This window comes from Macaca thibetana, chromosome 11 (genome assembly GCF_024542745.1).
Source record: "Macaca thibetana thibetana isolate TM-01 chromosome 11, ASM2454274v1, whole genome shotgun sequence".
In the NCBI taxonomy this organism is placed as follows: domain Eukaryota; kingdom Metazoa; phylum Chordata; class Mammalia; order Primates; family Cercopithecidae; genus Macaca; species Macaca thibetana.
Genome location: NC_065588.1, coordinates 96,126,889 through 96,141,904, shown reverse-complemented (window position 1 = coordinate 96,141,904; position 15,016 = coordinate 96,126,889). Strand labels below are relative to the sequence as shown.

At 35.0% G+C, this 15,016-nt stretch overlaps 1 protein-coding gene across 9 annotated transcripts in view; it reads left to right on the top strand.

The window, feature by feature from the left end:
• ANKS1B (ankyrin repeat and sterile alpha motif domain containing 1B) overlaps positions 1-15,016 on the top strand; it is a 1,295,786-nt gene that overhangs the window by 184,889 nt on the left and 1,095,881 nt on the right. For all 9 annotated transcript variants that reach the window (XM_050749329.1, XM_050749335.1, XM_050749328.1 and 6 more), the window contains exons 3-4: positions 2,596-2,752; positions 8,201-8,497. In XM_050749329.1, coding sequence (XP_050605286.1) covers positions 2,596-2,752; positions 8,201-8,497 — 454 coding nt within the window. The remainder of the gene's footprint in view (positions 1-2,595; positions 2,753-8,200; positions 8,498-15,016) is intronic.

Sequence of the window (15,016 nt, the reverse complement as noted above, 5' to 3'; positions counted from 1 at the left end):
TTAATTTGACTAACTTCTTTTGGTATTATTTTCCCTTTTAAATGCTGAAATATTTTATTTAAAAAGGAATCACTGGAATTGTTTAACATTGCGACAATCTGCCTTGAGAACAACTTTTGATTGTATACATAATTTTACAATTATATCTATCTCTCATTTGATTCACACCATAACTCTTTGAAACTGGCACCAAGATGTAATCTCTAAATTCTATTTTCACAATATCTGAAAGAGAGACAGAGGTTACTTAATTTCCTCAAGATAACTAAGTTTGTAAATAGTAGAGAGTTGGGACTTCAGATCTTTTCTTACCTGCTTTTGTTATTCAGAGGTATTGAATTCTCATTACCTCATTGAAGTTATGTATTTATTTATGTCAGAATGGAAGACCCTATATAACAACCCTTGCTTGGCAGGGAAATGGGGAGAAGCATGTGAACTGGATAACCTTTAAGTTTCCTTCTGATTTTCTGATTCTCTTTTTCAAAGGTGACTTGCTATAAGCATTTCATTTCACTTTTAAAGTATTTTGTTTTTACTTGGAACAAGTGCTAATATTGGTATAGTGCTTTACTATTTATTGAGTGAATTCTTTTTTATCTTATTTAATGCTATTACCAGTTTTGAGTAGACATTATTATTATAGTATCTCCTAAAGAAAAGAAAAATAAAATGAGAGTAAGTACAGTCATGTGTTGCTTAATGACAGGGATACTTTGTGAGAAATGTCTCATTATGCGATTTCATCATTGTGTGAACATCATAGAGTGCACTTACACTAACCTAAATGGTGTAGCCTGTAGCACACCTAGGCTACATGGTATGACCCATTGCTCCCGAGTTACATGCCTGCACAGCATGTTACTGTACTGAATACAGTGGGCAATTGTAACACAATAGATATATAAAGTGTTTATGTATCTAAATATATCAAAACATAGAAAAGGTACAGTAAAAATGAGGTATGATAATCTTTTTGTACAACCATTATATATGCAGGTGGTCTGTTGTTGATCAAATTATCATTATGTGGTGTGTGATTATCATTTCTCCAGGATCACAGCCTAAGGTAGATTGCGTAGCTGGGACACAAATCCAAGTCTTTTAAATTCAGATCTTGTAAAATAATGCTGGTTTTTCAAAGAGAAATGTTAAAATCTATTTCCTAATTTCTCAGAAATTATATCATCAGACAATTTAGGACTCCTTGGAACTTTCTAAATATTTCTACAACATATTCTTGTATTTTCTTTTCCATCATGATTTCCTACATTTAGCAATTAAGTCAAATGTTGTGACTTTAGGACACATTCTGTACAGCATGTTTTACCATTTACCATAATTTTATGTTATGTCATACCTGTTTTTCTTGTGAGCTATCAAAATTCTAACCTTGCTTCTATTCAAATTTCCTCCAAATTTTTTCATTTGTATTTGCATCTAGAGTCTGATTTTATGAAATATTTAAATGTAAATCTTTCTGTTATGTTCACTCTCCACATTAGTGATTTGTTGTATATAAGAAACAACTTTATTATATATTGTAATTATATATATATTTATATGTGTCTGACTAGCATTTCATTTAGTGAGTTAATAGAATTTGCTTCTTAAATGCATCCAAATGAAAATACAGTTTTGTTTAGAATTACTGCTTTTGATTGTTGATGCATATTTTGATATAATGTATGCTAACAATTAATTAATTCTAAGGTTGAGTAATGCAGTTCAGAATTTTTACTTTGAAAAGCTGGTGGGGATTAAGTTCACAATTTTTTAGGTAGAATATATTGATTATGTGTTGAAATTTCATTAATGGTGGAACTTGTCTTTTCAATGAGTTTCCCTTTTGAAATGTTTTTATGCTTGAAGAAGAAAGGTGAAGGAATACAGAAGTAGGAACAAGACATACTCAAAGTGTGTTGTGCGCCATCACTGAGAAGTTATTAAATTTTTTAAAATTATTTTTTAACCCTAGGCTAGTACTACAGTTAGCTTGTCAGGGTCCCTTACATACTGCACTTTCTTTCTCTTTTACATGCCTCTTAAATCTCTTATTCCAATTCTCTGTAGGAATGATGTGTAGATTTTATAAATGTCTCCTTGGTGTTATAACTTTTTTTTGGTAAACCTAGAAGTACGTTTGTAACTGCAACTTTTCCTTCAAGCTAAGTATCAGATATGGGCTATCTGGAAAGACCTCTTTAAAAAAAATGGGAGTTGGTATCCTCTTCATTTTACTTAACTCATCTAGTTAATGAAATAAGTTAAATTTTGCCTATATGAATTCTATTAAGTAGTTTAATTGGTTAGTCAATACACGTGCGCTCTCTCTCTCTCTCTCTCTCTCTGTGTGTGTGTGTGTGTGTGTGTGTGTGTGTGTGTGTGTGTGTGAGGCATGGGATGATGGCTTTCCAGGTAAGTAAAATAGCCAAATGTTGAGTATACAAAAACTTTGAAACCCAATTTTATGTCTTAGTACCTTCAGTGATTACTCTAAATTCCCAACCAGCATCTAGTATTGTTTTAAAATTATCTATTTAATGCAATTTGTCTTGCTCAGCCTATTTTTTGTTGTTGTTGTTTCCTTCTTAGGGACATAGTTCTCAAACTACTTCAGTATGAGGCATCAACAAATGTAGCAGACAATAAAGGATATTTTCCTATTCACCTGGCTGCCTGGAAAGGAGATGTGGAAATTGTGAAGATTCTTATTCATCATGGACCATCACATTCCAGGGTCAATGAACAGGTGCACTTGCCAAATGTTTGCTTATGATGTAATTTTTCTAGTTTTACAAAGGCAAAGCAATATTGAAAATGTGATTAATTTTATCTTTACCCTGCTCAAAGGCCTTTCCATTGCTGAATTTCCTAAAAGGAGAAGTTTGAAAAATTCTTTGGTGTTTGGATATGATGTGCAGGGACTAAGTTGGGCATTTGTAAAGATACTTTGTTAATGGGAAAATCCTTCATAAAGGAAGTAGTTGTAATATTTTTGCCTGTCTTATATAATCAGCCATTTTATAGCCATTGAATATTTAAAGATAGAACAGAATTCATGTTTGTACTGAGAATTAGAATGTTAATACAATTTTCAATGCTAAAACAATGATATGCCTATCATTTGCATAATGCTTTACCATTTACTTAGCACTTTCACAGTTAAGTACTCTGGTGAATCAAAATGTGAAATATAGTATATAAAGTTGCTTGTCACATATTAAGTTAAAATTTTTTGATATGTATATACACACACAAACACATAGGCCCAGAATAAGTTGAATAAAACACAGCAGCAGTATGATTCTGACAATGTATTTGTAAGTACACAATCTCTATATAATGGACATATTTTAAAAAGAATACCGTTGTTAGTATTCTAAACAGATAAGACCACAGATTCCAGATAGTAAAATATGGTCCCCTAATACAGTATGATAACAAACATCTTGAGCTCTGCATGCCCCCTACTGTTCCCATTTTGTAAAACTATATTTGAAAACCAGCAGGCAGTCCAACAATTGAATTACAATCACGGCATTAAGCTGCAGTTTGGCAGTTGTCCAATATCAATGCAAGTAGGTAACTTTAGGGCAAACATATCTAATAAAGCACAATTAGCATATTGTTCAAAGGGATGCAGACTTTGCTGGACTTTGAAATTCAGACTGAAGGATAAAAAGTAACAATCGCTGTAAACAGCAAAGGGAAGAAAAATACATATTTTTTCAATGAAAATATATATGCAGTTGTTGAAAGGATTTATCAGGAAAACATTTTATTAATTGGAAAAGTGTCTTATTAAAACTTACCACAATAAAAATTTCCATGTTTACAGGTTACAAAAATACAGAATTTTTAATAAGAATGCACCCAGTCTTTAAAACATGACAGATATGGCTATCTTTATCATCATACCATGCTAAAAGGAAATTTCTGACAATGCTGTTCTCTTCCTCAAAACCAAAAGTTAGATCATTTATGAGATGAGCCATCTGGTGGTTATTCTTAAAATTGTCTGAATACCGCAAAGCAAACCTGAAATAATACAATGGAAAATCAATCCAAGGTTAAACAAGAAGATGTTAGTTTTTACAAACAAGATGATTTTAAATGACATGAAAATAAGAAATAGCATATAGTATTCATTGACATTTGAAAGTGAAAAGTTATTGTATGTTTTAAAGAGAAATGCTTACTTGTTTTTGGTAATGTTGAACAGATCAATTAAATTACAAAAAGTGTCTTTTTAAGGAGACTGTATTCGAAGTTCTTTGTCCACCTCTATTGCTTTGTGTTGTGGTTTCTATTGGCAACAAGTTGAAACTTTCTTATGATTTTTAATACCATAATTTCAGTATTTTTTTCTTTGAGATATATATATATATATATACTTTTTTAATACCGACCATAGTTTTCCCATTCTATGCCATTTCTCCTAAAATTTTTGATGTGGGATTTTTATTTTTATAGATAACTTTTAATTTTAGCTTTCGGTTTTCCTTCTGAATAGGACAGAGTCTTTTTGTTAATTATAAACTTTTATGTATTTAAACAATAAAGAAAATAAATAAACATGGTAATTAACATTTGTTGAGACATAAGGTAAAGCGGGCACTGTTCTAAACACTTTCACCTGTAAAATATTATTTAATTAATTCTCATGATAATCCTTTGAATTGATAATATCACTCCCATTTTATAGTTGAGAAATCATGCTCTGTAAAACTAAACAACTTGTCGAAGGCCACATGTCACTGAGTGACTGAAACTGAGACTGGGACTCAGGACTCTGACTCCAGAGCCCTTTACACAATAGTACGTTGGTATTGTCATCCTAAATCCTATTGCTTAATGGATTGTTTACTGTATGACAGGCATTATGCAAAATACTTCATCCACGTTATCTTACTAAGCCCTAGATTGTTGTTGCTACTATATATATGGAGTTACAGCCTTAGAGAGATAGAGTAAATTGGCCATGACATCACAGCTACTAAGAAATGCAGCCAATATTTGAACGCAGGTTTTTCTGATCTAAAGCCTAAGCTTTCAACCAGTAATGCATTATGTTATGTTAAAACTATGCATTATAGTCAGGGCTTCATTCTGATTTCTGAAAGTTTTGGTTTCTAATACAGCTTTCTTTAAAAATAATTCTATTCTACATTTTAATATTTAAAGTTTGCAAAGCCTTTTTAAAATATGTTGTCTCTTTTGGTTTATAAACTACATTATAAAGTTTATAGGGAAAATAATATTCTCATTATACAGATAAGATGAATTTGGAGAGATCAAGTAATTGACATGCTAACACTTCAACCTAGGTCTTGTTCACCTTTCTAAACAAAGTGGACTCCCCCTGGATTATGGTTTTTATAATTGCCACATCCTTCTTCTCTTTCATCATCTGATTATTTCCTGTTTGCTATTTAAATTTCCTTTAAATTGAAAATTTTCAATTTCTTTAAATTTCATTCATATTTTCCTCCCTTTTACCTTCTCTTCCTCTTTTTGTTTCTTTAACATTCGGGCAAAACCCAGAGGGGCCTTATCTCAAAAACTCATTGCCTTTGCCATTCACCAAAACTTGAATCCAACTCTTGTTAGATATTTTACTCTGAAGCAAGAGCTTTTGGTAAATGGCTTTTGTCAGCCAGTTTTGTTCTATCATCCATTATCTGGAAGGGTCCTAATTTTTCGGAGAATACCCATTTGGTAAAAAAGAAGGAATTAAAAACCTTTAAAGAATATTCTGTGTAGCCATACTAGCAATTATTAATCAGTGCCTCATCATAGCCTATTTATTTCAAATTAGATTTTTAGATCACTTGTGAGCATACACAAATACACAATCACGCTCTTGTAAAAGTACCACCATTGTGGCATCCGTTGAAGTGCCAATCCAAGTATGTGTTGATCATGGATAAAATCTGTGAACATTTTCTACTGAGTAGATCTTGAATGATTGAAATATTTTCCCTTGAGATCTGAACAGTGCTAATTAGTGTTATTAGAAAATTTTTCAATTTTGCGCTTGTAATTTCCTAGGCTTGGGGCTCTGGAACAGGAGAGAGGCCTTTGAGGAATCATTATTTCATAATTGGCCTTTCTCTTTTCTCAAAGAGATACTATATTTTGAAAAATAAGATTGAATCTGTTTCAGACCAAGGGGAAATTTGGGTTGGTCAGGAGGTATATAACTGTATCATATTTTCATGGTGTGAAGTAATAAGATTGGCTGTTTTATAATCTTGAGAAGAAAAACAGGTGAGAAGACCAGGGAGTCTAAACCTGTATGTGATCAACGTTTATGAAGAAGTAGATTATAGTAATACTTTCAAACCAAGAATGCCTTCTGACAAATAATGGAAGAAACAGTACCCTCAGCTGGATTCCCCATCTAACAGGTCCTAACTTTTCATTGATTGTCTTTAAAGAGTAGATTTTCCCTCTGGGTTTAACCTTCAAATGTTCTCTCTTGATACTTATTTGCAAGGTAAAGTAGTAAGAAGGCCTTTTCTAGTGCTATTTTCCCTTTGTCACTCTACTCCTTTTTAAATTTTCAAATCTTCCTTCTAGACTCTCAACTAACTTACATTGTTCTATCATCCAGGGCAAGCTTGAGTTACTTTCTAGAACATTAAGATTTGTTTGGGTCTGAACCCTCTTTGTCCTTTTGTTTTAGTCAGAACATCTGTCTAAACAGCTACTTCCTATTCTTGGTTGGTGTTTTTCTGAGCAAAGTCTTGAGAAATTCTGCTTTCAGATCACTAATTCCCAGCTCTTGTTTGACAATATAGCAACACATGGCAGACAGCATGGTATAGTGGAAAGAGCATTGGTTTTGGATTTGTCAGATATAGATTGCAGAGTATCTTAATTCTACTTGGACATGTAATTTAACCTTTTTGTATTTTAGTTTCCTTGTCCATGAAGTAGATAATTTTAATATAAATTTTGGAGGATTGTTGTAAGAGTTAAATGAGACAATAGATAAAGTTTTTAGACACTTAACAAATAGTAGTAGTAATAGTTCTTATTTTGGAAGGTGGTATGTGTGATGGTTAAGAACACCAACTTTGGGTCTTGGCTACTTGTGTTCAAATCCCGGTCCTACCACTAAATGGCTGTATAACGGAAGGCCAGTTATTCAGCTATTCAGTGCCTCAGTTTCCTTATCTGTAAAATGGAGATAATGATAATAATAGCTGTCTCATAATGAAGATTAAATGAGTAAACATATATAAAATGCAACTGTGTCTAGAACGTAGTATTAGTTACAATGATAACTCTGATGGTGGCAGCTGCTCTTTCTTTCCAGAACCCTCGTTTAGGGTCATTGCTTTTTTGTTACTAAAATTTCTTGTTCATTTTTCTCCTGACCCTTTCACCACCTGACATACCTATACACCATCTACCTATATTGCTCAACTAGTCTGAAGGGTCCCTTTGCCTTGCAACTGGGTTCAGTTTTCTGTATCTTAACATTTAAAAAAATCTTGATAAATTTCTAGGAAAATCTCATTGATTTTCAACTGAAATACTTATAAGCTGGACATGTAATAATATAATACTCCTAGTAACTTATCTGGGAATTGGTCTAGGTCCATCCTCACAACCCATGATAATGTTTCAAAAAGATACTTTTATATCTTAGGGCCAGAATCTTCTCATTTTCTTTCCAAAAGAAGCAACGATTTGTAATTACATGGAAAATAAAATGAAACTTAATTTGGGAAAACTTTCTATAAATCTTTTGTTACCAAGAATTTACCTTCTCATCTGTCTTGGAAAGCCAGTCTATTAAAAGTCTGTTATAATTGTTACTGATCTCTCTCATTAATAAATGTCTAAAGATGTGATGCACAGTGCAGACATTACTGTCCATCTGGACCCAGGAGGGCCTCTGACAAACATGGCTAAATCATTTATCATTTTTGGAAGTTGGCATATATGATTTAGGGAAATGTTGGACTTTTTCTATTAAAGTGATAAAAATAAAAAAATATTTTTGTTTCAATGAACCCTAGATACTTTTATCAAATATAAAATTCCATTAGGTATACTTATTAAAATGGACAAATTTTAACTTATGTTTTCAAAGCATTGCAGGTTTTAAATTACTGTGTTAAGATTTTGATAACAAACTGAATTTCTGAAAATGTCCCTTTTTAAAAATCTTTGTCTTAAACAGAACAATGAAAATGAAACTGCCCTGCACTGTGCAGCTCAATATGGACACTCAGAAGTAGTTGCTGTTCTCCTAGAAGAGCTCACTGACCCTACCATTAGGAATAGCAAGCTGGAAACACCTTTGGACTTGGCGGCACTCTACGGACGGCTTAGAGTGGTAAAAATGATCATCAGTGCACATCCTAACTTAATGAGCTGCAACACTCGCAAGCACACGCCACTTCACCTTGCTGCACGCAATGGCCACAAAGCAGTCGTGCAGGTGCTGCTGGAGGCAGGAATGGATGTGAGCTGTCAAGTGAGTCTGCTTTTAGCTATGCTTTAAAAGTGATGATGCTGTTGCTTGGCCTTGGGATTCAAATGTGAAAACCTGTATGGAGAAATCTTTTAATCAAATTGTTCACAAGTATTTTTGTAACTACTAAATTCAAGGTACTATACCACCTACTTTTGGGAAATAGGAAGAGCTACAAGGCATAATCTCTAACCTCATTCTAATTTGAGGGCTATATACATGAGAAGTTAGTAGATGGCAGTTGTGTGTGGTATCATTAGTAATTGTTTCCTTTGTCCCAGTATCTAGCACACAGCCTAACATACCATAGGAATCCAGTCAGAGTTTAATGAATGAATGGATCAAAATTCACTTTAACATTGTTGAGTATGTACTTTGTGTTGAGCATGTTGACACATTTAGAATTCAATTCTCACAGCTGTCCTGTGGGATTAAGAACTATTAAATTTCAGTGAAGAGATGAGGAATCAGATTCAAAGATTTAAGAAATTTGCCTAAGGACGCATAGTTGATAAAACTGGAATGTGAATTTGGACTTACTGATTAAAGTCCAGGCCTCTTTCCACTGTAATGTACTGTCTATACATAACTGATGGAGGAATGATCACTATGCCTAAGGGCAATCAGAAAAAAAAATGGAAAAGGTGTGATTTGAGGTGAGCTTTGGAGGAAGAATAGGATTTGGATAAGTTTTGTTTTTCCACAAGAATGGGCAACCTACTTTATAAAGTTTAATTTAATTTAATTTAATATATTTTATTATTGTTATTATTTTTGAGACAGAGTCTTGCTCTGTTGCCCTGGCTAGAGTGCAGTGGTGGGTGGCGTGATGTCAGCTCACTGTAGCCTCCACCTCCTGGGCTCAAGTGATCCTCCTGCCTCAGCCTCCCCAGTAGCTGGTGGGACTGCTGGTACATACCACCATGCCCAGCTAAGTTTTGTATTTTTTGTAGAGATGAGGTCTTGCTCTGTTGCTCAGGCTGGTCTTGAACTCCTGGGATCAAGCAGTCCTTCCACCTTGGTATCCCCAAGTGCTGGGATTATAGGCGTGGGCTACTTGGCCTGGCCACAACCTATTTTTGGTATCCTGTCTTAAGTTAGTACCAACTCCAGGGTAAGTCTTTGTGGTTTTTTTTTGGCCGTTTCCTCCTTTCATGGTTATTTCTTGGCTTCTAAGTTAATGGCAGCATTCTTATCTTCCAGAGACTTTTTTGCTTTCTGTCATATTGTGACTTCCCCTTATTAGTAAGCCATTGATGTGAAACAAACTATCCCAAAACTTAATAGCCTAACACAATTATCGGGGGAACCAGCCCCCAATATTTCAACATAGGTTCTTTTCTATTTTCCCTAAGTGTCAGCCAGTCTGAGAAATAAAGAGAAAGAGTACAAAGAGATAAATTTTACAGCTGGGCCTCTGGGGGTGGCATCACATATTGGAAGGTTCCATGATGCCCCTTGAGCGGCAAAACCAGCAAGCTTTTATTAGGGATTTCAAAAGGAGAGGGGGATACAAACAAGGAGTGAGTCACAAAGATCACATGCTTGAGAGGGCAATAAAAGATCACAAGGGCAGAGAGGCAGAGCAAGATCACAAGGCCAGGGCAAAATTAGAATTACTGATGAGGTTCCATGTCCCGCTGGGCACGCATTGTCATCGATAAACAGGGTTCGAGAGCAACAACCGGTCTGACTAGAATTCGCCAGGCAGGAATTTTCTAATCCTAGCAAGCCTGAGGGCGCTGCAGGAGACCAGGGCGTGTTTCATACTTTATCTTCAACTGCATAAGACAGACACTCCCAGAGTGGCCATTTAGAGGCCTCCCCCTGGGAATGCATTCATTTCCCAGGGTTATTCCTTGCTGGGAAAAGAATTCAGCAATATTTCTCCTATTTGCTTTCTGCAAAAAGAGAAATATGACTCTGTTCTGCCTGGCCTGGCAGGCAGTCAGACCTTATGGTTATCTCCCTTGTTCCGTGAAAATCACTGTTATCCTGTTCCTTTTTAGGATGCCCAGATTTCATATTGTTCAAACACACATGTTTTACAAACAATTTGTGCAGTTAATGCAATCATCACAGGGTCCTGAGGAGACATACATCCTCAGCTTATGAAGATGATGGGATTAAGAGATTAAAGTAAAGACACATAGGAAATTGTAAGAGTATTGATTGGGGAAGTGATAAACGTCCAGGAAATCTTCACAATTTATGTTCAGAGATTGCAGTAAAGACAGGTGTGAGAAATTATAAAAATATTTGGGGACCTAATAAATGTCCATGAAATCTTCACAATTTATTTTCTTCTGCCATGGCTTCAGCCGGTCCCTCTGTTTGGGGTCCCTGACTTCCCGCAACACACAATAACTCTTTATTTAACTTATAATTCTGTGATTGACAATTTAGTCTAAGCTCAACTGATGGTTCTTCTGGTCTTGGCTGGGTTCTCTTGTGTGTGAAATCAACTGCAAGTCAGTTATGTATTTCTGTTTCAGAGGCTGGCTGGATGTTGTCTAGGGTGATAGGTGAGACTACCACTTGTCTGTCATAATTCGGCAGGTCAGCCTGGGCTCCTTCACATGGCATGCATGGTTCTGAGAGAGAGAACAGAATTGTACAAGGCTTCTTGAGGCCTAGGCTTGGAACTAGCACACCTTCACTTCTGCCATGTTGCTTGGCTGAAGCAAGTCATAAAGGCAACCCATATTCAAGGAGTGGGAAAATAGAGTCTACCTCTGGATTAGAAGAGGGTGTGAATTGTAAAAGGGTGTGAACACCCAGAGGGACTAAATGTGGCAAATTCTGCAAATAATTTACACACTCCAGGTAGAATACATGCTCACAAATGGGGTTATTTTTCCTAGGAATTGTTCAGAGATTGAATCCTGTATTTCCAGAGTTTTCTTTATTGAATTTAGAAAAATCTCAGGCCTTCCAATCTCAGATTTAAGGCTAGCACCCTGAACCTAAGATCTTTTCTCAATTTCTTATTTATTCAACTTTGGCAGCCTCTCAAAAAAGCATAGGATTTTTTTCTAACAGTCATATTAATAAGGAAAAACAGTTTTTCTCCTCAAAATGGTATTGAAAATAAGTAGGTATGCTTACTATTGTAGGTGACTCACAAAGTTATTTTCCTAAAAACTGTTTAATGATAAACTAGATGTTTATTGTATAAATGTTGAATTTCTCTAATCTAGATGTACTGCTTTCACACTTCTGTAATATTTTTAAATTTGATTGCACAGACTGCAATATAACCAAGGACTTTCACTCTGACTGAGGTCAGTAAACCTCTTGGCATCCCTGACCAAGATCTTTTCATGTTTTGTACTAGATGACCAGAAGGGAAAGAGTTTAAATTCAATTTTATAAATATATACAATGTGTCCTTTTTTTCTGCACAACACTATATTTTGTGCTTTTGGAGAATAAAAAATCAAAACTATCTCTGCCCCACACTTAGTGGAGGAGACAAAAAATTTGCAAGAATAACTTCCATCCATGATATATAATAAATGCTGAAACAAAGAGCTATGGATCTACGGGTGAGAAAAATATGGATTTTAAGAGGAAGAACATGAGAAGTCATTGGTAGAAGTGACATTTGAAGAGGACCTTTGAAAGTCCAACAGGACTTTGAATTTTAGGTGGCATTTAGCTTCCATATGTGCATTATTTGGCTAAAGAGTGTTTTAAAATATTGAATTTGAGTGCTTTTAGATAGGGTAAATGCTTTCCAAGGCTCCGACCTCATTCTACCATTTTATATCATTGCCAGTGTCATTTCTTTAGATTTTCTGCTTGGTCCTCACCACATTTGGATTTGTTACTCACATATCAGAGGAAAGGCAGACAATATGTTTAGATTACTTTGAACACCTAATCAGAAGCATCAGGGGTGATGTCTAAGATGGGCAACTTTTGTGTTGCTATAACCTCTTTCATTGACACTCATTCTAAGAGTTCTAGGAAGTACAACTGACATCTTTCTATTTAGCCTTAGTTGATATTTTGCTTTTGTTATTGTTGCTTTTTTCATAGAAAACATGTTTTTTTTTTTTTTGTCTCATTGCCTTTTTTTGGGGGGGATGAATATTTAATTTTATTACTCAAATTCATTGTTACCAAGTTTTCCCCATCAGACTCAGTGCAAAATTTTTTAATATCAAGTAGGTTTGTTGATATTCTCACTGGCTGAGAGTGAACAATGTAGCTAGTAACCTTAAATTGTTTCAGTAGATTTAATATTCATTAAACTGCTTTAACTAACCTGTTGGGAATTAGCAGTATTAAAAGTAATCCTATTTGGTAAATTATAGTATTATACTTTTAGACTTCAATGACATTCAACTTATTATGACTAAATCTTTAAAATTTATAGATTTTTTTAAGGATCTTGTCCTTTCCTAGCAATTGCATGTGATTTGATTTGATTTTACTTTTTTTTTTAAAGTCAGGGTCCTACTCTGCTACCTAGGCTGGAGTGCAGTGGTGCAGTCATGCTCACTTCAGCCTAGAACTCCCAAGCTCAAGTGATCCTCCAGCTTCAGCCTCCTGAATAAGTGGGACTATAGGCATGTGCTGATGTGCTTGGCTAATTTTTTTAGTTTTTGTAGAGAAAAGGTCTCACTATGTTGCCCAGGTTGGTCTTGAACTCCTGGACTCAACTGATCTTCCTTTCTTGATCTTCCAAAGTGCTGGGATTACAAATTTGAGCCAGTGCACCCAGCCTACATATGTTTTTAAATGCAGTATTGATGTTAGCATTTGCTCTAGAGGTTTATTTTCTGCATCATTACTCTCTGAGTAATTTTAAATTATAACACATATTTAAAATACTAAGTAATACTTTGGGCAAATTTCATATCATATTTACTTATAAACCCTTTAGTCTTTAAATATTTTTAGTAAAGAGAATCAGTCAAAGTAAGATATTAAGAAAGTAGGGTTGAATGGGCAATTTTCTCTTGAAGTTAGCAATTATTTTTATGGATTTTGAACTTGATTTTGGGTTGCCAGGTAGCGATAGTGCCATATCATGCTAGTGCTTTCATTGTGTGAGTTTCTTATAAGTTTCTCTCGTCAAAACTTGAAAAGTTAAAGAACTAGTACAACCTTAAGCCAATTAGACTTTATGTGACTACTAAAGTAAAATGACAGAAAGTTAATAATAAAGAGTACAAGTTTCCATGCTAAGACCTGTTAAGATGCAAAACTGAATTAGATACAGTTTTTGCTCTCAAAGGCTTATAGTGGCACCAGAAATAAGATATGTGCATAAGCAAGAATTATCCATTATAATCCATTTACTCTCTGATTTCCCTAGATGATAATTTCATGACATCTCTCTTGCAACACTTCAACACCTCCTTCTCTATCATCCCTCTCTGATCATGATACTGCTTTTATTTCACTGAGGAAACCACAAGCAATCACAAATTTCCACCAGCACATCTGCCAGCGTACCTGTGTCTGCTTTCCTCCCTGGTGCTTTAAATGAACCTTTTAGGTTTGTATCTACAGCTAATTCCTCTCTACTTATTCATTGGATCCTATCCTTTCTTGTCTACTTGGGAACTCTGACAAATATTTTGTCTTTAATACCATAAGTTTTTTCTTTCTCAACTGTACTATTTCCATAAGGATGCAAAGATATAGTATTTCTCATCTTTTAAAAACTCTCTTGATCTCACATTTCCTTCTCCTTACCATCCCCTTTCTCTGACCCCTTTATAGCAATGTATTTGGAAAGGCTTGTTTTTACTCATTGTTCCCAATTCCTTTCCTCCATTCTCTCTTGAAGCCACTCTAACTCCCTCACTCTTTTAAAAGTCCTTGTTTTTGCCTTTGTCAAGTTGTCTAATGACTGACATACTTTTAGATCCAACAGTCAATTCCTGCTTCTCCTCTTACTTGATTCATCATTAGCACTGACAAAGTCAATATCTGTCTCTTCTTTGAACCACTGTTTTCTTTTGACCTCTGAGATACCACTGTCTTTTGGTTTTCATTTAGTTCACTGGTGACTTCTTGAAGAAGCTGGGGGAAGTATGTTTGATGCTGTAAGTTAGCCTGGGGATCTCTGCTCCACGTGTCTATTATCTTCCTCCTGGGACTAGGCAGGGGGGCATTGACTGTACACAAGAGAGGAAACTCAACCATGCAAGCACAGTTTCGGCCTCTGCTTGCATCATGTTGGTTACCATCCATTGGCTAAATCAGGTCGCAAAACCAAGCCTCAAATAAAGAGGTAGAGAAATATCCTCAACTTATATAAGTGGAAAGAACTGCAAAGTCATATGGCAAAGAGCATATAAAAGGAGAGGCCAATAATGTAATCTATCATGTCACTATTCCATAGTTAACTGCCCTCATCTTCTTGCTTTCTAAGCATCAGAGTGTCCCAGGGCTTAGTACTCAAACATCTTTTCTTCTCTGTCTATACCTACTTCCTCATTGACCTCATCCAATCTCTTGGGTTCCAATATAATCTTTACCTGATAATTACCAAGTCTATTT